Source organism: Melopsittacus undulatus, chromosome 3 (genome assembly GCF_012275295.1).
Source record: "Melopsittacus undulatus isolate bMelUnd1 chromosome 3, bMelUnd1.mat.Z, whole genome shotgun sequence".
NCBI classification, from domain to species: domain Eukaryota; kingdom Metazoa; phylum Chordata; class Aves; order Psittaciformes; family Psittaculidae; genus Melopsittacus; species Melopsittacus undulatus.
Window position 1 is genome coordinate 95,472,304 of NC_047529.1, and position 24,753 is coordinate 95,497,056.

General features: G+C 41.8%; 1 protein-coding gene across 5 annotated transcripts in view; it reads right to left on the reverse strand.

The window, feature by feature from the left end:
- LOC101876612 (protein ELYS) overlaps window positions 1-21,097 on the reverse strand; it is a 43,575-nt gene extending 22,478 nt beyond the window's left edge. The window contains exons 1-13 of one of the 5 annotated variants that reach the window (XM_034060491.1): window positions 21,061-21,097; window positions 19,195-19,282; window positions 14,603-14,729; window positions 13,711-13,964; window positions 9,395-9,575; window positions 8,915-9,122; window positions 7,599-7,715; window positions 6,528-6,612; window positions 3,121-3,271; window positions 2,087-2,219; window positions 1,818-1,999; window positions 1,275-1,336; window positions 292-420 (exon numbers count right to left, since the gene is read on the reverse strand). In XM_034060491.1, the coding sequence (XP_033916382.1) occupies window positions 292-420; window positions 1,275-1,336; window positions 1,818-1,999; window positions 2,087-2,219; window positions 3,121-3,271; window positions 6,528-6,612; window positions 7,599-7,715; window positions 8,915-9,122; window positions 9,395-9,575; window positions 13,711-13,964; window positions 14,603-14,723 (1,623 nt within the window). In that variant the 5' untranslated portion in view covers window positions 14,724-14,729; window positions 19,195-19,282; window positions 21,061-21,097. Of the gene's footprint in view, window positions 1-291; window positions 421-1,274; window positions 1,337-1,817; window positions 2,000-2,086; window positions 2,220-3,120; window positions 3,272-6,527; window positions 6,613-7,598; window positions 7,716-8,914; window positions 9,123-9,394; window positions 9,576-13,710; window positions 13,965-14,602; window positions 14,730-18,240; window positions 19,283-20,878; window positions 21,018-21,060 lie in introns of those variants that run through there. The other 4 variants (XM_034060490.1, XM_034060489.1, XM_034060488.1 and 1 more) reach the window with 4 other exon arrangements.
- Between the last annotated feature and the right edge of the window lie 3,656 nt (window positions 21,098-24,753).

Genomic DNA, 24,753 nt, shown 5'->3' on the forward strand with positions numbered 1-24,753 from the left:
CCAGGTAGCACATGACTAACTTTGACTTCATAATTCGTTCTGCATTCGTGTCACACAGAATTAATAGATGGGTCTCTAAAGACAGGTGTACGGGGCTGTTCTCAAACTCAGTCATCTGAGTATGAGAATACCAGTACGAAGTTAATAGCAGTTCGTAACCAAGAATACTAGTTGGCTAAGGTAACACCTGCATTTCAATGCAACTTGTGCATAACACAAAAATCAGATGTCTTGCAGCCCCTACAGCCCTACCAGACAAAATGGATATATGGTTCCCTCATATGCACTTACCTGGCTCAAACTGGAGGGTTGGACATCCGCTAGTCTTGGAGACAGCAGGCCAGCGGCAAGACACCTATTGTAGCTATCGTGAATGACTTCACTTATTGAAGGGCCAGATTTCTTCAAAAAATTCAAGGTCTGAAAAGCCAGGTTAAGACAGCATTATTATCCAATCACTAAGGGTCTGGGTGACCGCTAGGAGAAGTAATGCAAACGTTCCCTGCAGCTCTCAGAAAGCTTGTGCCAGTAACATGCTTTAGGTTGCCAGTCTGAATAAGCATGCATTCCTCAGTAGTCTTAAAACACAGCAGCAAACCAAGAGTTCCGGTTTATACAAAGAAATCCTGCCCTTGCAATAGGTTACCTGTCAAGACACAGGGCTTCCCTTTTCCCCAAACACACAATGTTCATTGCTAGCTAACACTACCACACAACTTGAAATCACACTCTGGGAAAAAATTCCTTAGGTTAGAAATATTTAGTGAGCTCAAACTTCACTCAGTTTCAGACACTTAATTCAAAACTTTAATTCCATTACTGGTCACAATCCGTACAGTGTCTCAGAAGCTATAATTTGGCCAAGTCAGCGAGACAAAACATGGATTTCTTCTTAAGGAGTTAAATCATTTTTCGTTTTCTCCATTCTGTCCTCCTACTTCAAGCTACTCAGGCATCAAACCCCAATCTCAAGACTATGTAGGCACTTTGGCAGCTGGATAATAAAAAGGTAACCATGTGCTCTGACTTCCACAACGTTTTCTTGCTTCTCGAGCAATGCTGTGCTCCTTTCCAGGCATTCAATGCCTGCTCGTGCCTCAACAGGTGACAATTGTAGTTTTACAGGGGGACCAAAAACATTGCCATGGCACGATACATTTGCAATGATGGATGTGGATGGGCAGGGTGAGCATAAAGTGATCTCTGGCCCTGAAAGCAGTGCACTGGAAAACCTACAAAAGGAACATCTTAATAAAGATACAGGAAAAGATCACCTCCTTCTGGAAGCCGGTGCAAGTCATATGAACAACTCCAGACTTCAGCAAGCACGTACCATCTGCAGAAACAAGGAATGTTTGATAGCCTGCTGTTAGGAGCTGTTTACATGTTTTAAATTGCAGTACCTGGAAAGATAGAACTGAGCACCCATTTGCTTCATCAGATCACTTACGAGCTTTTTCTTGTATGTAATTACTGCCTGTACTAATTTTATCCCTGGTGCTATGAAGGTGCTGTGCTTGGAGCTTCAGTTCAAAGTCATTTCGATTGGTGACCACCACCACTTCCCAGACTACATTACAAAAGCAACAAACCCCAAAATTCAGCAGACTGACAGAGATGTTGCACAATATTCAATACCTTGTATGGACAACATAACTTACCAAGGTATCGAGTACTGCTAGGTATTGGGTTGGTGAGGGTTTGGTGTTCTCTGGTTTGTTTTGCTTTTTGAGCCACCAGTAACAAACAAAAGAACCAGTAAGTGGCATCTGACCTCTATTTCAGCTTATCACTATCAAAAGCAGGGAAATACCTACCAAAATTATAGGTGCTTGGATTAAAATACTGCTCAGGTGGTGGATAAGAAGGAGGAACTCCCCGACTTAGACTCCGCTCATGTACCACAATATCCAAAATGAGGTTTGGAGAAGTCATGCTTATTACAGAATCCAGTGACCAGAAGGCAAAGTAGGGGCAATCATGAAGGAATTCTTCTGGCCTTAAAGGAAACAAGTGTGTAAGCGATACACTGACTTTCTAATGAATTATTTGTTGGCATACTGAAGAGCACTACATAAAAATCTACCTTAGTGAATCTGGCATTTGAGCATGGTACCAGCGATTAATGTCAAATACACCCAAATACGTAGATGGTTTTGCCTGACCATAGGTATTCACTTGCCAGCTGAAGATTGATACACTGGTGTCAGGAGACACTACTGTAAAAGAGAAGAAACTGAGTATATTCAGAATCAAAGAACAAAATTATCACACAAAAGAAATAAATAAAAGAACAAAAGCCAAGAAAAGGGAAATTGGAATAAAGACTTTAATTTCAAACATAGTGTTACACTCGTTTTCTCAACAAGTGGCATGGTCTGTCTTCTCTAGGGAGAATGCATTCTCCAGATGGAAGCAAAGCATGTGTATATCATTTACACTAACAGAGAAAAGATACTGACTGTTTGGGAAAATGTTTCTCTGCTCTCTATTGAATTCATCATCATTACTGTTCAGAGATCCTCAAACACTTTACTGTGTTCCACTGTGCACTTCTTTGCTGTTTCGTTTTGTCAGCTGCTGAAACTGCCTTTGAAGTGCTCAGAGGACAGCTTCACTGCTGGCTTCAACCAACACACAACAGAACTGAGCAGGTTCTAAATAAAAGCTAATTAGAAACAACCAGACAAAGGACAGGTATTTCTCCATGCCTCACATAATTTTTTATTGTTGTTTTCATTTGTTGGGTTTTAGGTTGGTTTGGGTCTCGGTTTTTTGTTTTTTGGGGTTTTTTTGGGGGGGGAGGGGAGGGTTCACAGTGGTGTTGTTTGTTGAATCATCTGATTGTTCAGAAAACAGCTGGTAGACTAAAAGAACTACACAGCATCACAGAGATGACCCCATCACACATTGCTATAGCGTAAGAGCAAGCATAAGAAACCCTGCATATTTTTTCACTGAGGAAAGTCTCATGTGACAAGTTTTGTTTCTCAATAAGCCTAAGAAGCTAGGTGATATGGATACTCAATACTTGCACACTGTGGGTACAGAACAGCATTCACTGCTTAGATTCCCAAACCCTTTCTTTTACAGTAAGGAAACACAGACATCAGAACAAACCTTCATTAACACTATCCTCTCTGTCAACGTGGTTGCGAAATTTTTCCACGGTCTGACAGCTGAGTAACTTAGTACTGCTGGTCTGCCCTCTCAAGGGAAAGACTCCACCCGTGAGCTCTAAACTGTACCTTTCATCACAGTATTCCAAACCCTGGGGAAAAACAGAATAAAGAAATTGTCATTTTGAGATAAGAAACCCATATGTTATACTTAAATAGGAAAAAATGTGTATTTTTAAGACAGTATGTATATTATATTGAGCTTAATTCTGGTAACAGAAACTACATCTGACACGCACAAGAATTAACTGTAATGGGCATGATAGGCTGCAAAAGCTTTTTACATTTTCATAATTTAGCATTACCCAAACTACACTTTGCTCTGAAGTATGCACATTCCATTCAAACTTTGGAAGTAGATAACATGTGCAGAGTAGATAACAAAAATCAAAACCATTTATTTGAAAAATTAGCATAAAGCCTAAGCAGAGATTCTAATTTTTTGTTGTAGAATGAATAATCACTAAAACCAGTTTCATCAGATAAAATAATAAAACTCCATGAATCTGTCAGAGATTCATTTTAACAGCTAGAAATTTCAACTTTGATTCATATAGGAAGAATAAGTCCCCCACAAAATTGATGCACAGGAGAACAGAAAAATAGCACACAATCCTGCCTAAGACAACTCCAGAAGCAAACTGGTATACTTTAAGTTTACCACTCCATGCAAACAAATCTAAATTTTTAATCTAAATTAAGTTTAATCTTAACTTAATCTAAGTTAAGGAACTCCACTGTATGGAAGATATTAGAGAATGACTTCATCAACCAGGAAAATATGAAGACAGTTTCCAAATGAGATGCACTGGTCGGACTCTGGTATGAAAGTAGAGAGTGTACACTCTGCCAATCTGCAAGTCTTGTGCAAGACCAAGGTAAAGATGTGCTCCATGATTTGATGCAACTGATTTAGCAACTGCTGAGACAGTATAAAAAAGATCTTTGAAAGCATACCTTTATGTTTAATTACTTGAGCAGATTTGCACCAGCCTTGAAGGCAATCGAGACACAAGCTTGACATACATTTACAAAAACACAGTGTCATATTTTCCAAAAATCCTTAGTGTCTTTTTACCATGATACAAAGTCCAAGATGCACTGTTGCATAGCCTCAACTCTGATTCCTGGAATGTAAAGCACTGCTGTTGTAGACAAGTCCTTCAAGCTCTTAGGAATTCTATTCAATGGACAAGGATCAACAGTTTACTCCTCATGTACTCAAACTTGGCCTGGTAAAGGGGAACTACTCTCAAATTTTCTGCCACTGAAGATGGACAAGAAACTTGACTCAGACTGCCATGCAGACAGTCAGTCATGTAGTACTGACCAATCTGAAACTACAAGGAAATACTCTGAGACTAACAGTGTCCACTATAAAGCACAGAGCCTGCCTTAATGCATCTTTGGTGGGGGGGAAATGGTGGGGGTTTGTTTTGATGGATTTGTTTGGCAGTAGTTGTTACCAGGTCTTGGTATGAAGCTGTACATGTAAATGGCTCATCTGAAACCTAGTTGAAGAACCTGTCTGTTCTCCCCAGAAGGTCCAGCTATTTAGTTTGCTCTTTTACTACCTTGACTGATTAGCTCCTGTTTCAATCTTCCACCACATTTCATCACAGAGAAGCAGAAACAGCAGGGGAGAAAGAAGCCTTTAACCCAGGTGTCTGACACCTCTTATAAGACTGTGAACGTGTTACTGGTTGCATAGTCTGTAGAGGATTAAAGGTCTTCCATTAACTAAATCACGACTTTCTCAAGCCACAAACACAGTAACATTACTTAATCACACTAGGTGATTTCTATAGCCTGTCTGCTGGAATTTCTAGAAGACCCATTTTCAAAGGCTGATGAAATGCTTGACCCACAGAGATAAAAGCTAACATTCGCTTAATCTGCTTCAGGAAAATAAGGAGACCAAGACAAAGAATTGCCAAAGAGTTAAAGGTTCCACATTAAAACTTTAAAGGGTTGAGACAAAACAAAGTAGCCATGAGAAGAATGGATATAGACAACTGCTTTTTTCCAAAGCAGCATATAGCACGAGGTATTGTGTTAGCAACTACAAAGACTGTAGCTAAAAAAGAACTTCTAAAAGATAAAACAAAGGAGTTCAACAGTAAAATGAGAGAAAGATTAAAGACAGTTTCTCCTATCAACCGGCCGAAGTGCTTAAAACACTAAAAAGACTTGCAGCAGTTAACTGTAATAAAAATCTTTTAAAATTGAAAATCCCAATCAGGGTGCTCTGTTGCTCTAGAGCACTGTATTTATGTCATTAAAAAGCTGCACAACAACAAAGACATGACATCCATATTTAGAACGCACTCAATCAGTTGTCTACTTTGTCCCCATGATACAGAATGCCTTTTAAAGAAATATCATCATTTCCAAGCACCAAGATTGTATCTAATCAAAAGCTGTAAATAAAAGGAGGAAGAAGCTTTCCTATCTTTAAGGAAAGAATAGATCAAAATTTAAACTCAGGCAAAAAAAGAAAAAACATACAGTCCCAATAAAACAGAGTACCATGATACAAGAATCATTCATATTTCATTCCATAACTATTGAGAATATGCAAAAAAAAGTATTAAAATAGAAGGAAAGATTTGCTCTGAATTAAGATTACTTTCCCCTCAGAGTTTCGCAAAGTTTGAAGCCTACTATGGAATAGACTTACACAGTATACAGACACATTATCTGTTAAGATATGCCAGATATAATGATATCCCATCTATATTTTTAACAGAAAATCTCTGGAGCCAGTTTTAAAAATGTATTGTATGCCCTTCTGAACAAATCATGCCACTCTTTACTGCATTTCTATATTTTGCTGGCTTTAAGAGTAACCTAGCCAACAATCAGAAGAAAAACAAAAATGTAAGATGAAGAGCAGAAGTGAATAAAAACACAGAGAGAATGAGAAAGAGAGAGAGAGAGAGAAAGAAAGGCAAAACCATGTTTTAAGAAAGCTGACAGAAATAAGCTTCTCTGGGTCTGAAGTTTGTTTACACAAAGGTATTCAAAGCCCTGTCTTCTTCAGCTACACGTCATTAATTTGCTGTTTTAATTAAGAACGATTTTATATCTAAAGGCTGTTTCCTCTTGCACAATTGTATTTATTGGGGCTCTTTGAAGATGACTCTAGTTGGAACACATGACGCTGCAGTATAAAATTGTTGTGGCTTGTCAAAAAGCACAACGGCCAGGCCTAAGAAGACTCAGAAAATGATTCTTTTCTTTCTCTGCTCTGAATTCCAATGGTTTAACATCAGCCCCTCCAACTTCACTAATTCTCATCCAGAGAAAACTGCTATTTTCATCTTTTCACACACATGCATATCTTACCTCGTACATGACTTGTCCTGAAGCCAGGCGTTTTCTGTCACCAAATGCTAACTGCAACAGATGTAAACTCACAACATCACCTTCACTGAAAAAGGTATAAATGATGAAATCTGATTACAATGCTGCTCTATAGTTCTCATTATTGTTTCATTAAGACTGAATTTTTCTTAATAGCATGCTCTTGCTGAAAAGAAACACACCATTTCCCAAAACATGACAATTGGTCACATGTAGCCACTAAAACAGATGGGAGGAAATGGGGACACTAAGAGCTTCAGTGGCAAATGCCAGCCATACCATATGAAAGCTTTAAGACATTACAGGGACCAAAATGTCTTGGAAACAGTTCTTCACAGTGAAGAGTTGTGATCAACACTGCTTTAAAGTCAAACTTTACAAGACTGCAACTCCGTGAACAGCTGAGCTGGTCACATAGCCTGGTGATGCTGAGAGAGAGAGAGAGAGAGAGAAAGAGAGCTTTCTCCCTCTCCCTTCCCACCAAAGCCCCAGTCCCTCTCCTGCATACACTGCATCTTCCACATCCCAATTTGATTCACCAGCCCAGCAGGAAAACACTGACTTCTCTCCTGAACACAGATTGTTTTCTGCCATATGAGCTCAACCAGCTCACAAAGGCTCCAGAGAATGCTGAAGCAGGGTCAAGGCAATCAGCAGTACTGTCACCTCCCTCAGAGGCAGAAAGCTGCTATATCAGCATGCCTAGTCTTCCAGATCTGCAGCCTCAACTACTTTGACTGGTGTTTTGATACCATGGAGGGAAATACAAACAAAATGTGAAGCTGTCATCAAGAAACAAAGGAAACCATTTCAGAATGCAAGCACAGTAATACAGCCACTGTTGCTCTGCCTTCTTTTCTGAAGGTGAGAACTAGGAACTGTTCACGTCTGCTAAACCCTGTGAAAATTGCATTGTAAGCTTAATACCTCTCACAACTGAGCGGATCTCCCGCACAGCTAAGGAGATTCTAACTGATGCATGTGTAGCAACTGTATGTTAACACATATGTAAAAAGGTAATCATTCAGTGGCTTAGAGTAAGGTCTTATTCACCTTTCTTGTGTAGATTGGACAGCCCACAAGTAGCAACAATTGCGAGGGTCATTCTCAGGCTCTTGAAAAGTAACAGCATAGACAGGAATCCTTCCTCCTTCAAGCTGAGAGTGGTGCCTGCAGGTTTTAAAAAAGAAAAAGAGAACAGGTGAGCCTACTGGCCTTAACTCTTTCTACAAGTGTAGAAGCATTTTCTGAGCATCCTTATGCCCAAAGACGGAAGGGCACACCTCCAGCACAAACTAGTGAGACAAGGAAGCAATTACTTGGTATGCAACAGTCAAGAGGTGAGGAAATTACTGTCCATCCCATGCAAGAACCTTGGTTTATGTCCTCCTCTACCTGAAGAGCAGGAACAGAAACAATTACTTCAGCTGCCAGGCAAAAGACTCTTCCTGCTGGTGTAGCCTATTTCAGTATTGAACTAAAAATGCAGCACAGCTTCTAAACCTATTTAGAACAGTGCCAGACAGAAGCAGTTTCTCTTTTCTTTACTTGGACTATGGAAAGTATCTTTCATCCAGACTTCTGAACCTTGTCTGCACATTCACAATCTGTGCTTGCCACCTATTTATTGCTCCCCTGCCTATTAATGCATCCAAGAGTTTCCAATGCGTCACTGCAGATTTGCTAAACTGCACAAATGAGATTTCAAGTGAGGTTGTTCGTTGGTAGATTTAAGATCATCTCTTAATTCTTCTATTGCTTATAAATTCACATGTCCCTTATTCTCATTTCCAAGTGTTCCAAGCAAACTGCCATGGGCAGGCACTGCTGCACTGGAATGGCTCAATCCCCTATATCAGTCCAGGTTGAAATGTAGGAGAGAATTTAACGTTATGCACCAAAGAGCTGCTTATTTTTCATGTCTCACTAGTTTCCCCCTTTAAAGAATTCTGTCTCCAAAATCACATTGTGTACTTAAGCCTTTCAACATATGCCCCAATTTCAGAACCTCAAAATACATACATTTCCTGGTTTCACTGAATACTACTGATAGAACAAACCGACTTAAAAAAAAATCAGCTCAGCTATCACATCCAAACTTTGACATAACCCAAAGGAATATGCTTCCCACAAATCTTCCATCAACAGGCAGAATAAGTAAAACAACCCTAGCCCACTGAGGAGAAAGCAGTCTGTTTAATCCATGTATGACTTCATCATTGTTTTAGAAGAGGATTTCTAAACATTCCAAGATGATAGTCAGCATTTTAGTTCCTCAAAAAGTTCTCTTTACACTAACATACTTCCTGAAGCAAAAAAAAGGAGATCCCTTCACCTCCAGGCATGGCAGAGTGTAAAGTCCTACTTACTCCCTCTTCAAAGTTTTCATATTCCATAGCGACAGGTAGCCATCAGAAAAACCCACAGCAAGCTGATTGCTTCTGCTTATGTAGCACAGCGTTGATATTGATGTTCCTGATGGAGTTTGTAATTCAAAACAGAGATGTCTCCCTTCCCTGGTCACAGTTTCTCTTCTTTGTGGAACTTCAGCAGGAATTCTGGTGACAACTTCTAGATCTACACACACAAAACCACAAAATAAACAACTGTGCTAATCCACTGCAGTAGTATTTTAAACACCGATGTGACAGCACATGTAATCTAATTTTACTGTTGCTATTTCCATGTTGGTAAATTCAAATAACTAAGAACTGCCTGACAGGGACTCTCATGCATATTTCAAACCCAGTAAAGACTAGCCCTGCCAGACAGACTTTTCTTGGACAATGTGAATCAGGAGTCTGGGCCTCTTGAAGAAGCTATTTCAATTTATATGACTGCAAGCTTACCTGATGCTTCTATTTCAGTCTGACTGCAAGACAAATCATCCAGACAAAGGTCAACCAGAAGCAGATGTCCAACATCTGTAGCCACCACTGCCACTCCAAAGAGCCATCGCAGACTCTGATGCAGGTGCCGAGTGCTCACACTGGCTCCTCCATCATTAGTTATTGGTTCTATAGCCGTTACCTACAGGAAAACAGCAAGGGAACATGTAAGCAATTTGACAAGCTACAGCAAAATCACTTCCAAGTGAAGCCAGAATTAGCACATCAGAAACAATGACTTAAAGACAAAGCATTATTTCCAATTATATCATGAAAAAAGAAGAAAAAAATCAAACCAACCAAGCAAACAAAAAAAAAAAAACCAAACAAAAACAACCCCTGTGCAAAAATGTGCTCCTGCCTTCCATTTACTACTTCTTATTTAACTGAATTAATTTCTACTTTACTGGCACATTCTATTACTACAGCTTATCAATTTCTATTTCCTACTGAGAAATAATTAAAAAAACACAGAAAAACAGTTATGTGCAAGAAACGTTATCATACGTAAGGGACTTAAGACTAAATCTAGTTCTCCCATTGCTCACAGCCCATTAGCACCCCAACGCAGTTGATGCCACCTCTGCCAGCAGCTACTAGTATAAATCACAGCTGTCAATCAGATCAGGCAGCAGTCAAGTGGCATCATAGACACATCATTCCTCTGAGAATTAAACGTGCTCATGTTTTTAGAAAGGGCTGAAAGAAGACAGTAGCTTAGTCACATTTACACTAGTCCTCATTTAGAATAAAAACAACATCCTGATACAGTAAAAAAATTTTTAAATGCACACCAGCACTTTTAGAAATATTAACCAAAATTTGAGAACAGTGGCAAAAAGAACAGTAGCTTGATAAAGATGTAACTCCAACTGAGGAAGAACAGCACACTTCTCTTGAACATACAAACCAGTCTATGAGCAACTTTATTACCAGGCAAAGGCAGACCTTTCAGCACCTTCAACCCACCCTGGGGGGAAAATACTGACTGCTACAGCAGGGATACAAGCACACAAAGATTCCTGTGGTTAAAGCTACACAACAAATGAACACAGACTATCATTTAGCCTGCTTACAAATGCAGCATAATGAAAATTGGAAGCTATACAACAACAGAGTTTCATATGAAAATAAAACAACACAAGGGAGTCCAAGTTTTTTTACCTGAAGAGCTGGGGAAAAATAACCAAACCCCTAAAGCCCCAAAGTTTTCTCCTCTCCCTTATCAAGCACTTGTTATGACTACATTGCCCTGCAATCTATTACAGAATTTGCCTTTCATCTTGGTTACAAAAATTCTATCTTAGAAGTACCTATAGAAATTTAAATAACTTTTAGTTTCAGATTTCCTATAAATCAAACTCAATTTCCAATCTTCCCTGCTACTAAAATGACTATCAAAAGTGTTCCCATTATTGAAATGCTTGCTGCTCCAAGTCTTGATGACAGTTGTGAAGAAACCAGGAATATTGTATAAATATCTTGCTACAGAATTAGCCAAGTTCAAGTGTTACTTCTTTTTTAATTTTTTTTCATTGTACAACTGGCTCCAAATGAATCTTTTCCATTTTTGCACAGTCTTCCAAAAATGTTTCCCAGTTTTAACACTTCAATTTTCCACACAGAAGCTCCTGAAAGTGCATATTTTTCTACTGTCCTATGCAGTGCCTTTTCATATTCTCCTAGGCTACTGCCAACTCATTCTGGGAATCAACGACAAAAACTTTTCTCAGCTCACTGAATCTGAATGCTACTCTTCTGCCTCACACAAACCAGGGTAACTCATGAAAATACTATTCAATAGTTGTGAAACATACAACCACTATAATCCTATTTAATGTAACTCATGTTTTAACCCATATTTGCCTTTACTAGAACTCAATTCAAAGAATACTCCAGTAATACTTTCCCTTTTCTGCACACTTCACATGGATATCTAGGGGGCAATAAGAGTTACTCCCACCAAATAAAGAATTATGCCAAAATTCATTCTAAGCTCGTGAGTTTGGTTTTCTTAACCCATGCCCTTACTCTCCAAATGACTACACATATACTGTTACATTAAATGGCAGTCATACAGACACTATAAAAATGCTGCATTAACACACTAATGGCTTCACACCTTGGACAAGAGTTGCTCTAGAGTTAGCATTAACCTGTACAATTTAATATCCACAGAGATAAACCAACCCAGCAAACAGTCTAGGAACTAGGGTACTCATTAAAGCCTTAAACCAGTAATGATATAAACTATAAAAACTGATGTTAATAACAGCTCTGCATTTTACCTTTACAAATAATGTCTACAAATCAAAGAAATGCACAAATAGACTAAAAACACGTACTATGCAATGTATAATTTAGAAGTATGAATTACAGAATAAATTCAAACCACGTGGGCAATGGCCAAGCACAAGTTTTATATCCTTGGTTTCCCTTACCCTTATTCACATCCATAACTTGGAAGTTAACAGTACAACTAGCAACACTTGTGTCCTGGCAAAGCTGATCTAACTAATCTAATAGCAAAAAGATAGGAATCAAATTGATAGCAACAGACCAAATGTAGTCAAGAGCACCTAGGCCGTAAGAGCAACTTCAAATAAACTTTGGCTTTATTTCAAAACTCATAACCTACATCAGACATCAGCCAACATTTCCCCCCATGGCTGCTTCATATATTATTATTTCTTATGGTATAGAAGTCACTAATACAACTAGTAGTTAGAACTACATTTTATTTTGAACCACTTCCATAGACACAGATTCTGTATATAACATGATCCTTCTAAAGCTTTCCTTTTCTGATTCCCAGCTTACTTAGATTTCAGAAATAAAACTTAGAATCAGAGAATAGTTAGGATTGGAAAGGACCTTAGGATCATTTAGTTCCAAACCCCTGCCAAGGCCAGGGACACCTCACACTAAACCATATCATCCAAGGCTCTGTCCAGCTTGGCCTTGAACACCACAAGGGATGAAGCATTCACAAGTTCCCTGGGCAAACCATTCCAGTGCCTCACCACCCTAACAGTAAAGAATTTCTTCCTTAGATCCAATCTAAACTTCCCCTGTTTAAGTTTGAACCCATTACCCCTTGTCCTATCACTATAGTCCCTCATGAAGAGTCCCTCCCGAGCATCCTTATAGGCCCCCTTCAGTTATGGGAAGGCTGCTATGAGGTCTCCATGCAGCCTTCTCCAGGCTGAACAGCCCCAACTTTCCCAGCCTGTCTTCATACAGGGGGTGCTCCAGGCCCCTGATCATCCTTGTGACCCTCCTCTGGACTTGTTCCAACAGTTCCATGTCCTTTCTATGTTGAGGACACCAGAACTGCACACAATACTCCAGGTGAGGTCTCATGAGAGCAGAGTAGAGGGGCAGGATCACCTCCTTCGACCTGCTGGTCACTCTCCTTTTGATGCAGCCCAGGATACGGTTGGCTTTCTGGGCTGCAAGTGCACACTGAAGCCGGCTTGTGTTTGTTCTCTCATCAACCAACGCCCCCAAGTCCTTTTCCACAGGGCTCCTCTCAATCTCTTCTCTGCCCAACCTGTAGCTGGGCCTGGGATTGCTCTGACCCACGTGTAGGACCTTGCACCTGTCATGGTTAAACTTCATGAGGTTGGCATCAGCCCACCTCACAAGCGTGTCAAGGTCCCCCTGGATGGCATTCCTTCCCTCCAGTGTATCAACCAAACCACACAGCTTGGTGTCATCGGCAAACTTGCTGAGGACACACTCAATCCCACTGTCCATGTCAATGACAAAAATGTTAAACAAGACCGGTCCCAACACCGATCCCTGAGGGACACCATGCTTCCTACTAGCAATCACTTTGCAGCATTACAAATAAAACTCCACCTGGATTCTAGCAAGTTAACATAAATCACATTACAGAAAGCTGAGCAAGAGTATTTCTTTGTTGAGATTCTAAGATCAAAAACTATGGTGAGCCTTAATCTTAATTTATGCCGATTCTTGTTCACTTGAAGAAAATGCCCGTATGTGGAAGTGGAGAATTACGTAACTGTCCGGTCTACAATACAACAAGAAAATTTATTTTAGTAACACTAAACTCAAAAGATAATGCTACTGTTAAGACTAAGATCTTACATTAAGGCTCCGTTTGACTGGATACTCTAAAGTGACAATATATTAACACAACACAGTAAAAACACCTCCTACAAAGAGACACTCCAAAGCTTTTCTTAAAACATGATTTTGCAGCACCTAACAACTTAAAAGCTTTGTTTTTCTTTTTAAAAAGTACATACCCTTCCTGGAAGAACAACTGCTTTAACCACTCGTGATATTGCAAGGTCGTACAGGCAGAGCACACTTCCCTCTGCCTCTTCCAACCCAACCAGCAGTCCAGTTCTCTTCTGCCAGGAAAACTCCTTTACCACACGGACAATGGGGGGCTGTTCATTTACTCCACCAAAACGATAGGCAGAGAGCCGCTCTCCTGTCACAGAGTTCACTACCTCGAGCTGAGGACCACACACCAACCAGGCCAGGACATTTCTCCCTGGAAGAGGAAAGAAAGCTGATGAAAGCAAATCTCTAACAGAAGACTGGAACAGCTGAAAACTCACTGTCACTGCCCCTGTCCTTCAAGACATGGACCTAACAAAGGAAAACCAACTTACCCAATTCTGGTCACGTATTTAAAATCACCCACTGAAATCCTCAAGCGACACATCTTGGAATTAACAGCCCTATTATTTGCATTTGTCATTCCTGCAATGAAGAATTCTGACTGGGATATAGTGATATGTTGATCTATAGTCTTTGTATCATATTCAGCTTGGCCTTGCTAGAAATCATCTAAATACACACACGAATAGAAGTTTTAATGCCCATTTCAAATATAACAAATCTAAACCAATTCATTTTTACTTTATTAATTTCATTGATACATGCTGCTTTGGGCAGGGATTTGGAGCTTAAAAGAGGCACAGCAGGCTGTTGCCATTTTAAAGTTTAATTATACTAATGATTTAACATTAGCATTTCTAACACCTGAAACATCCTTTTCATCCTCTCAGAACCTGATGCATCTTAACAGCACCAACCAGACACAGTTGACGCTATGACCCTATGCTTCAGGCAATCACCAGGCAAGAATCACTTTCTGCAAGATCAGATCTAGAGGAAAACGCTCACCTCCAGAAAACTTCCCACACAGCACAGAATCCAGGCTTATCTCATCTTCCCCAAGTGCCTGAATAGTCACCTCTGGAAAATGCAGCAGACTGCTCGTTGCCCGAGCCCTTAGGTCTCGCATTCTTCACTGTAAATAAAGAACACACAAAACCACACTCATGTCAGCAATCAATATTTCTGAGATTAACAAAAGTTTCATCAGCACGCAGGGAAAAATCTCCTATGAGTCGCCTGAAGCTCTTCTCCTTACAAAAATGGCAATCGGGACAGCTTTTGATCTCTCAGCAGAGCACAAGCAGAATCCTTTGCTTTTCTGACATCTCTGAGATCACCAACAAATAGTGACAAGTCTTGACAAGAGAAGTAACAGAAAAAACCCAGTACACTGAGTTCAAGTTCAGCTCTGCTCACAGGGGTTTGTGAGGGGCAACCTGAGAAAAACTGTCTTTTAAAAAGCTTCTCAGGAAGAGGTGCAAGTTTCCATTTGTCCTTTTCCTTGATTTTGTGCTTTATTGTTTCTTGTCATTTGTCTTCTAGTAGATTTCATGTTGTCATTTATATCTTAATCACTTTTGCATGTTCAGTTTGACCATTAAGGAACACTAAGTTCTTCACTACTTCCACTCCCCAAAATTCTTCTGGAAAATGTGCTGTTGATATTTCCCCATCATAAGCAATACAGACTTCAGAGCAATGAGGTCATGCAGAGGTAAGCAGTGGAAGGTACCAGAGACTATTTCAAGTCTCTCTTGTATTCGCATTCAAAAACGCCCCATTGGTATTTTCTCATTACAAGCAATACACACGCATTCACAGCTCATCAATTAAAAAGTTCCTATTACTTACAATGGGAATGTAGTAAAGCACTTTAAAATACTGATATTTTCTAGACTTAAACCCATTACATACATGCTGACCAACTCAAGCATCAAACAGAGCCCTTACCCTACACTACTAGCCAGTACAACCAATCACTTAAACATACACACAAAGCCTGCTGCATCAGCTGTACCATACCTGTATTCCTGCAATGAAGTTTCATTACTGTTTCTTCCAGCATGCACTAATAACCTGTTTCCCCTATAGCTAGTTTTGAAGACTAGACTCTGAGAACAACATACAATTACTTAAGGGAAATATTTATAAAATAAACACTGTTTATATTAGTTGTTACTTCTTTGGAAGAAGATGATGTCCTCAACATAAGAACAACATGAACTGTTGGAACAAGTCCAGAGGAGGGCCATGAGGCTGTTAAGGGTGCCTTATACCTCCCATATGAAGACAGGCTGAAGAAGTTGGGGCTGTTCACCCTGGAGAAGGCTGCATGAAGACCTCGTAAGAGCCTTCCAGTATCTGAAGGGGGGCCTAAAAAGGGTGTTGGAGAGGGATTATTCATTGGTGACTGGAGCAACAGGACAAGGGGTGATGAGTTTAAACTTAAACAAGTGAAGTTCAGCTTAGATATTAGGAAGCAGTTCTTTACTGTGAGGATGAAGAGGCACTGGAACAGGTTGTCCAAAGAAGCTGTGAATGTCCCATCTCTGGCAGTGCTCAAGGCCAAGCTAGACAGAGCCTTGGGTGACATGGTCTAGTGTGAGGCATCCCTGCCCATAGCAAGGGGATTCGAACTAGATGATCTTAAGGTCCTTTCCAACCCAAACCATTTTATGATTATGCTCTGAAGTCTGGTTACTGGAATCTACTATACATTTCAAGTCACATAGCACTCTATTTAAAAGTACATTCCAGCGTCTTCTGCAAACATGAAAACAAGAAGCATGTAAAGCTGGGAAAGCATAAGTTAGTGTCCTGTACTAAACATAAGTCAACATTTGGAAAAAGAATGTCGCCAACAGCAAAGTCAGCACTGCAGGATGCTGCCGAGGCCAGCCCACCTGACCACTCTGCCAGGGTTCACAACTAGCACAGATCAAGTTCCAAGTGGGACAGCTTAGCCAACAGTAGCTTTGTTGGGTTTCTTTTTTATACTTGTCATCATTTCAAAGTGACAGCAGAGTGAATTTTTTCATGGCATCCAGGAGCTCCAGTGAGTAATAAGAATCACAATTTGAACAGCATTCCATTTAATTGTAATGATTTCATGAATGTGTTTTATGAGTAACCTGTAATATCAAATACAAATGTATACTGATATACTGAGCTGGTTAACAAGTTCATGCCCAGAGCCTCTGGTCCTGCTGTTGGTCACCACTGCAAAGTGCCTGGCACCATCTTCTAAACCCTCCCCCTTTCAGGTATTGATATGCATTGGTGAGATCCACCCTGAGCCTTTTCTTCTGCAGGCTGGACACTGCCAGCTGTCCCAGCCTTGCCTCACAAAAGAGCTGCTCCAATCCCTCCAACCACCACTGTAGTCCTTTGCTGCATTCTCTCCAGTGCCTCCCCATCTCTCGTGTATCTTCCCCTATCTCTGGGGAGCCCAGACCTGGACACAGCACTTCAGGTGCAGCCTCACCGGCTGTGCCTCCTCCTGGTGCGGCCCAGTGTATTGTAAGCCTTGTTTGCTTGTCACACTTCTTACTGAGGGTGCACTGCCTCATTACCCAGATCTCTAATGAAAATGTTGAACAGACAACATGCCTCCTCATGCAGCCCAGGATACCAGAAAGCCTTTTGGCTATAGGGGCACATTGCTGGCTCACAGTCAATTCAGGGTCCATCAGGATGCCCAAGGTCTTTTTTGTCAAGGTGCTTTCCAGCTGGGCAGCCCCCCAGAATGTACTGAAGAGGGAACAAGTATCTTCCAGTACAGCAGGAAATAGCATTCAAGGAAACTTCTCATCTGCATGCTCTCCATGAGTCACCCTGTCTTCGCCACTAAGTACCTGCACAAGCCAAGAACACACAACTTTATGTGGCCAAACTGGAAATATAATTTTAAGCTCCACTACTGGGGAGATCTGAATTTGAAAACAAATCGGTGACCAGCACACACTCCCCATCAAATCAGATTCTTCTTTTCTGATGGAAAGCTCACACCTTGACACAGTGTAGTCCTGTCTAGAGCACACATCAAGTGTGCTTATCAATCCAGTACCACCAGTAAGTACCATCAAGTAAGTAATACTCCAACACCCGGAACATTCACTTTAAATTTAATCATGCAACAGTTTTTAACTACATATGAAAGCATATGAAAATACTACAGATCATCAGGCATGCCGAAGTTTCTTCTAGTAAGCCAATGGGCATTTTTTTCTAGGCACCTGGCTTGACTGTATGGAACAAGGGCAATAAACTTCATAGTAAATTATGAAAAACATACAGAGATTTGGTTATTAGGATGTTTTACTTGCATCACTCTATGTCCTGGGTTCAGCAGTTTAAAGTTTCAGAGTTTCAGTTCAGAGTTTAAACCACAACACTCTACTAAGTTAAACCAAGGACTACTGAGAAATCAGACAGCAGGAGACTAGAGCTAGATTATAAAGGCATGAAGTTTCTGTTTCAAGAAATATATCCAACAGTAACTGCATTACTGTCCTCTTTGAAAATAGTGACAGTGACAATAATCACATCCCTAATTCTATCTATTAGAAACCAATTAATGCAAATACACAACAGGCTTACTCCACACCCAGAAGTAAACGAGAATCCCATTTTAAACCTCTCACCTGTGTCCTAAACCAAACTGCTCTGTGCAAAAGTTGCCAAAATGGCCATTCTTCAGCCTTGATACATATGACTTCCAAACATCGTGAACTATTTCCAAAGAAAGGAACATGCCACAAGTCACAGACTGATGACAGCTGTGATAGATTTTTGTGTGAAACAGCTCTAGGGTAAAAAAAAAAAATACGTAAAGGATGAAGCTATATGTTCAAGCAGAACCGCATACAGCCAAGTTAAGAGTTTTGGGATGTCAGTTCTGACTGATAGTAGTGCATGAAAATCAGTTGCAAGGGCCAACAACTTTATTGGCTTCCTGAAGGAAAAGCTAAAAACACTGTCAATCACAGCTGAAGATAAGACTTCACAAAACATTGACTTCACTGTCACTAAAAGAGAGGCCTTGCTGCTACCTCCCTTCTCCATCTGCTCCTTTGTTCTACTATTGTACTCTTGTGGCTAACCTTGCACTGACCTGAACACTTTTTAGAGCACTTTGTAAGCAAAGTTAGCCCACAAATCAGAGAGGAAACTAATACAGAGAAACAGACAGTTTTCCACGAGGCTGAAGAGTCAAACTGGCTTACAGAGAGAACCAGCAAGCATAACAGCTGGCACAAAGAAGAAGGCAAAACAATCCATTGGGAAGAAGGAATGCCTATCTCAATTTTGTGGCAATTAAGCTGCTGTGCTAGCTGATACATATCTGAAACTACACATTTAGTTTGCAAGGAGAGCTAAGGACCCCTTCACTTTAAGGAAGGACACCACCCAAAACACAGTCAATTTCTAACTCCCTCTTGCACAAGAAGAAATAAAACAAAGTTCTTCTGAGAAAAACAGCATCCACTTTGTTGAATAAACAGCCAAGGGATGGTAAAAGCGTCACAGAATTTTCTGAATTCCCATTCATTACTGGTTCAATGACATTTTCACCAGGAAAGCAGGAAACAACTCACAAGCATTGGGGGAGCAGTAGATGGAAAAGACACTTCCTGCACATCAGTAGTCAGGGCCAGTGAATTTGTGCTTTGCCGTATTTCACTCCTGCAGAAAGAGGATTTAGGGAGTAAGTCAGCAGGTGATTTAGTGAGTATCACTGTTGCACTTCAGGCAGAAAACTTCCCCCCAGTGAGTTAAGCAAAACCCTAAGTCCAAAAGCTAAATATTAGTCTAAAAAGCCACTTGCAGAGCAGAGACTGTACTGGAATTCTAAAAACAGGCTTATTTCACTCAAGTGCAGCTCTTTCAGAGTGTGTGTGCGTGTTCCACAAACTCTCCAAGAAGCATTAATCTACAGCAGAGGATAAGAATTTCAGCTCTCTACTCAACAGCTAAGATCCCATATAAGAGTCAGGTCATAGGTTTGATTTTAACTGAAAAATCAGTCAAACACCACGCAGACTAGAATTTGACACAAGAGCCAGTTCACCCAGCTACCTGCAGTGGTTACTTTCTAACATTACTATACCTGCATTCAGGAGTTGTCTCCACCACATAAGTAAAACAGTTCCGCACCAGAAAAGACTAATCACCATTATTTCTCTAAAACTATATCTGTCAGCTTACTAGGGAGAAGCCATAAAACTAAGAAAAATCTGACTAAGTTCATTACAATGTCTTAAAAATGCAAACTTCAAGCAAGTCAATGCAGGAAGACAATGCATTAAGTGAAGCAGGAGCTGTCCTAAGCAGAACGGAGACAGTACAGTATGCCCAAACACACGTGACAGCTGCCAGCCAAGACTGATCCAGGTTGAACAAGGCACCTGAACTACCACACCTGACCACGCACCCCAAGCACGCTTCAGCATTACGAACAGAATTAACTTCCTACACTGCTCATCATTTTACCAAACACAATCAGGAAGCAATTTATTAGACCTGGATGGAAGACTCACACAACACTGCTTTCTCATTGCAGAAGTTCCAGACTTTAAGTCATGGGTTATTAAGGAAAAAAATAGCTTTTGCTTCAGTCGGCACCTTTGCTACGCAATGCAAGCAAAGATCAAGAGCCCCCCGCAAACTGCGCTGCATTACTGTAAAGCTGTGCTCTCCCCATTAAACCCAGCCCTCTTCCCGCGACCGCCGCAGTGAATTTCCCGCCTCCTCCTCCAAAGAACACCGACAGGAGGGACTAAAAGGCGAATATTATTAAAAAGGAAGGAAAAACCCTCCAAAAAGTGACCGAAGGCCCTGCGGGAGGCGGCCGGGCAGAGAGAACACTCCCGCCGGCAATCGCCGCATCTCGCACGCCCCCAGCCTCTGCCGGCAGCCTCCCGACTTGGGAGCCTCGCACGCCACCGCCTCCCATGTGCGCTGCCCAGACCGTGCCGCTGGCCTCCCTGGCCTCATCCTCCGCGGTGGGGCCACGTGTGGCGGGGCAGAGCGCAGGCCCCTGGGGTCACTTACATAAGGGGACGCGCGAAGGCAGCCGGGCCCGCCCAGGGGCTCCGCCGGCCCGCGCTGCGCCAGCGGCGGCGGCCTAGCCGCCTCAGGGGCGCCCGGTACCTACCGGCACGGGGAAACGAAGCAAGGCGGGCAGCCCGGGGCCGCCTTCGCCCCCTCGGTCACCTCCGTCTTATGCTCCCCGCGCCGCTCCCCCCTGGCCGCCCACCCCAGCCCTCTTGTCCCCCGTACGTGCAGATGAGGGCGGCGGCATCTCCCGCAGCGGCTGCGGTGGGTACAAAGGCCTCGGCCAGCCGAACGCCTGCCCGCCTGTACCACAATCGCTCCCTACGTCACCGAACGCTCCCGGTAGGCTGCACGCCCTGTCCGTAACCGGGCCGCACCGCGCCCCTCCCCCCGCGCGCGGCACCCACCTCGGTCGCTCACCCGCCGCGCGGGGGGCGGAGCTGGGGACGGAGCTCTCGCGAGAGCTGCGAAGGTAGCCGCGGGAGTTTTCAAAGTGGCGGGGTACGGGCCCTTGGGCGGTGGCGAGTGTCGGACTGCGTGTCCCAGAGTACCGCGCGACCCGCCGCTTCCGCTTCCGGCGGAGCATGCCGGGAACTGTAGTTCGTGGGCTATCCCGTCAGCCGCGCTCTGCCGCCGGCGGTCTAGAAGGAGGCGATCTTAGAGCCCTCAGGAAACACATCACATCCACGACAAAACCACACGTTCTGCAGAGCCCGCTCTTGGCCCACAACACCTTATACTGAGGGGCCCATCAAGGAGTAAAACACTATGGCAGGGAGACGGTGTCCTCGCCCAGCCCTTGTGCTCCTCTGGGTGGAGGGGCCGCCTGTCCTGCTTGGGGCTCTCGGTAGATACTGAAGATGTGTTTCAAAGGACTTCAGCCTTCCCTAGGTGTGAGGGCCCGCTGGCAGGGGAAGTGTCACTCGGGGCTGGGGTCTCCTCTCAGCAAGCTCAGCCTGGAAATTGAACTCAGCAGTAGCTTGCAGGCTTTCGTTGTCTTTTCTTACACCTCAGTACAGGTTCTTGCCAGCACAGCTGTTCCAGCAACAACTGCAATATTGGCAGTGCCAGTGAAATCTCATGAGGAGATACAACCGTATTTCAGTGAAGCTTGAGCATGTGAAGTGTCTGAAAAGGCAGCAGCTCTGTATCAACATCCTTCAGCAGTCCGTATCAGGTGTATGCCAGGAGTATTTGCTCATGAAGTAAGTGCCAATGAGAAGACGACTTCGTACATTTTGTAAATATACAGGTTTCCAGGTATGCTTGGTTCCCAGTGCCTAGTTTATTGCAGTTTTTCCTACTTGACTGCAAATGTCTAAATAGCGAGGAAGCAGAAATGTAGCTAGACTTTAATAAAATTATACTGGCAATTAATAATACTTAAAAATTATAGCCTAAAAAATACCCATATGGCAACATAAATAAGCATTTCTTTACAAATAGAAACCATGATTATTGTACACATTCACCACTGGGCAGCTGGAGGTACTTACTTATACAAAATGATTATTTACAACCAACATGATGATAGTTCTTTTTATTGATTTGCCAAGCTGATTTATGATCTTCTTCCCATTTACTTTACAGCATAAGGTGCATCACCATCACCTTGTCAAGACACACATCCTTTCAGGTTTTGCCTCTTGAGCATCAGCAAAGTTAGGAGAGAGAAGTATCACTGTACTTGTGAATTACTCTTTGCTGAATCCTAGTTTGTGACTTTTGATATTCTGGATGTTGTTTCAGTTAGGATGTGATGGCAATAACAGACTGCTATATCTCATGTGCAGCGTTGTTTATGTGCAAAGAATGAGCAAAATCATACTTTCTTTTAGCAAGCAAGAATTAGATGACAGAAGATATTTTCAACCCCCTTTCTAACTAACAGTTTCCACTAGGAGCCCATCTTTTTCTCCAGTTATCCAAGTACTAGCCAATTTCTTCTTTTTTTATCATGTGCATTCAAATCATCAACATCGCAGAAGACAGTTTTTAATCCTTCTGGCCATGCCTGTTAGAATATGGTATACCTTTTTTTCAGATACCAAAAGAGCTTAATTTCTTTTATACTTATCTTCAATAAAAGAAATCCATTAACCATCCCAGCTTCATCAGAGCATAACATAGTCACTAACATACTTAAATGGCAGCCCTGTATTTTCTTTTATGTGAGTGTTTCGCTGTTATCACAAGTTAAGTAAAGCTCACTGAATTTACGGTATGCCTGCAGCATGATTTCTTCTCATCCTTCAGTTTAAGGAACTGTCGTCTGTTTTTATCTTTAAAAGCAAAAGGAGAAAATTTGGTCTTTGACATTTTAACAGAATTTACACTTTCATGCTGTTTTTTTCTCCAACCCACATAGTATCCTCCACAAAGAAGTTCACTGCACATCAGACCCAAGATAGTTTTCATTACGATTTACAAATTGTCCAGACAATACCAAAGCTATTAAGTGTCACTCCAGGAGTTTAATACATACCTTCTCTCTCCACACTCCCACATGTATGTCCTAAAATACCCCACAAATGATAAGCATGAAAATCAGAGAACAAGCCAATTCTTGCATTCCAGACCTGTCCAGCACATTCATAATGAATTTAATTGATTTTTTAGCAAAGCAGCTAAACTTTGAGATATATGTTTAAACCTGCAACACAGTAACACATGCTCAAAAAGCTTTACCGGAAAAAAAAAAAAAAACGAAACGAAAAGAAAAAACCAACCTGGGTAATAACACTAGATGATTCTACTTGAGATTTATGTATACTCTTTCAGAACAGATTCTTGTAAGCAAGGACTAATTTGTTTCCCATTACAACAAGGACTCCCATGTAAGACTCAGAGTTTCTTTAAGGACATGAATTTATTTGACACAAAATCCAAAAGAAAAAACTCTCAATATAAAACATTTCCACTGAACATTCTAGAATATAGTCTACGCAAATCATCTAAGGCACGTGATTCAAAGATGACCAGCAGGCACCCACTTCTTTCTTTACCTCCTGCTTGCTTCCCAACCCCCCAGTCCCTCTGGATTTTAAAAGTCTTTGTCTTTATAGTGCACAATGAGTGCATTTTCAGATATTAATAATCAAACCTGCAATGCTTCTAAGTGGGAGGATCATCAAAGGAGTGGCAAACACATTCAATTTCTTCTAGCACTACTAACAGCATGCATTACCTCTAAATTACAGCTGTGCTTCTTAGTAAGTCAACCATTCTTTAAATTATTATGCAAATGTTGATCGTGACTTGGTGACTTCTGTTGCCACTTTAGATCTATTAATTTGTAGCATATGAGAGCATTGGTCGTGGACAAGAAGCCCAACGTGCAAGGCAATGAAGTTGCATGGGACAGTTCCTGACCTAATGGTGGAGGTTGGGCACACAGTCACAAGGCGTCAGTGAGACAGTAGTTGACTCCGCAAAAGGAAGCCTGACTTCTCAAGTGTTTCTAGCAAGGAAAAGGGGAATTTTTAAGGTGCATTACTTTTGCAGCTGTGTGCAGCAGCTCCTCCCAGACAAGCTAGGCAGCATGACACCCGCAGGACCGTGTATGAGAGCACACAGAGTGGGTGATAGCACCCACTGATGGGTGATGGCAGGGTTGGCTCTGTCATATGAGAGAGGCTGTGTCTGAGACAGGCAGATCTGGTGTAGGCTATGGAAGGATTTGAAAGTGAGGACAAGTGTCTTATGTGATGTGACAGAGTAGCAAGCTAGGGAAGAAATGCAGAGATAGGCATGACAGCACCGAAGGACCAGCTAGAGTCCTATCCTTTGCTGTGACATTTAGAGTGATTATCTGCAGGACAGGACTGTATTTATTAAGGGCAGGACAAGCAATAAGCATGATTCAGAGTAGCAACAGCTTGGAAGAGAGCCTTAGCTGCGTGGATAGAGACAGAAAGGCTTTGTGTCAGGAATTATTTATAGAGCAAACCTTGCAAGGCTTAGACATAACCTGAATAAGGACACAGAAGTCTGGACCAAAGATGTGCCCCCAGTAGTAGGCATAAGTGAACACTGGACTAAACAGCAACTGAAGAGCTTTATGATGAAGTGGTCTGGTTCAGGCAAGCTTGAGCTTGAAC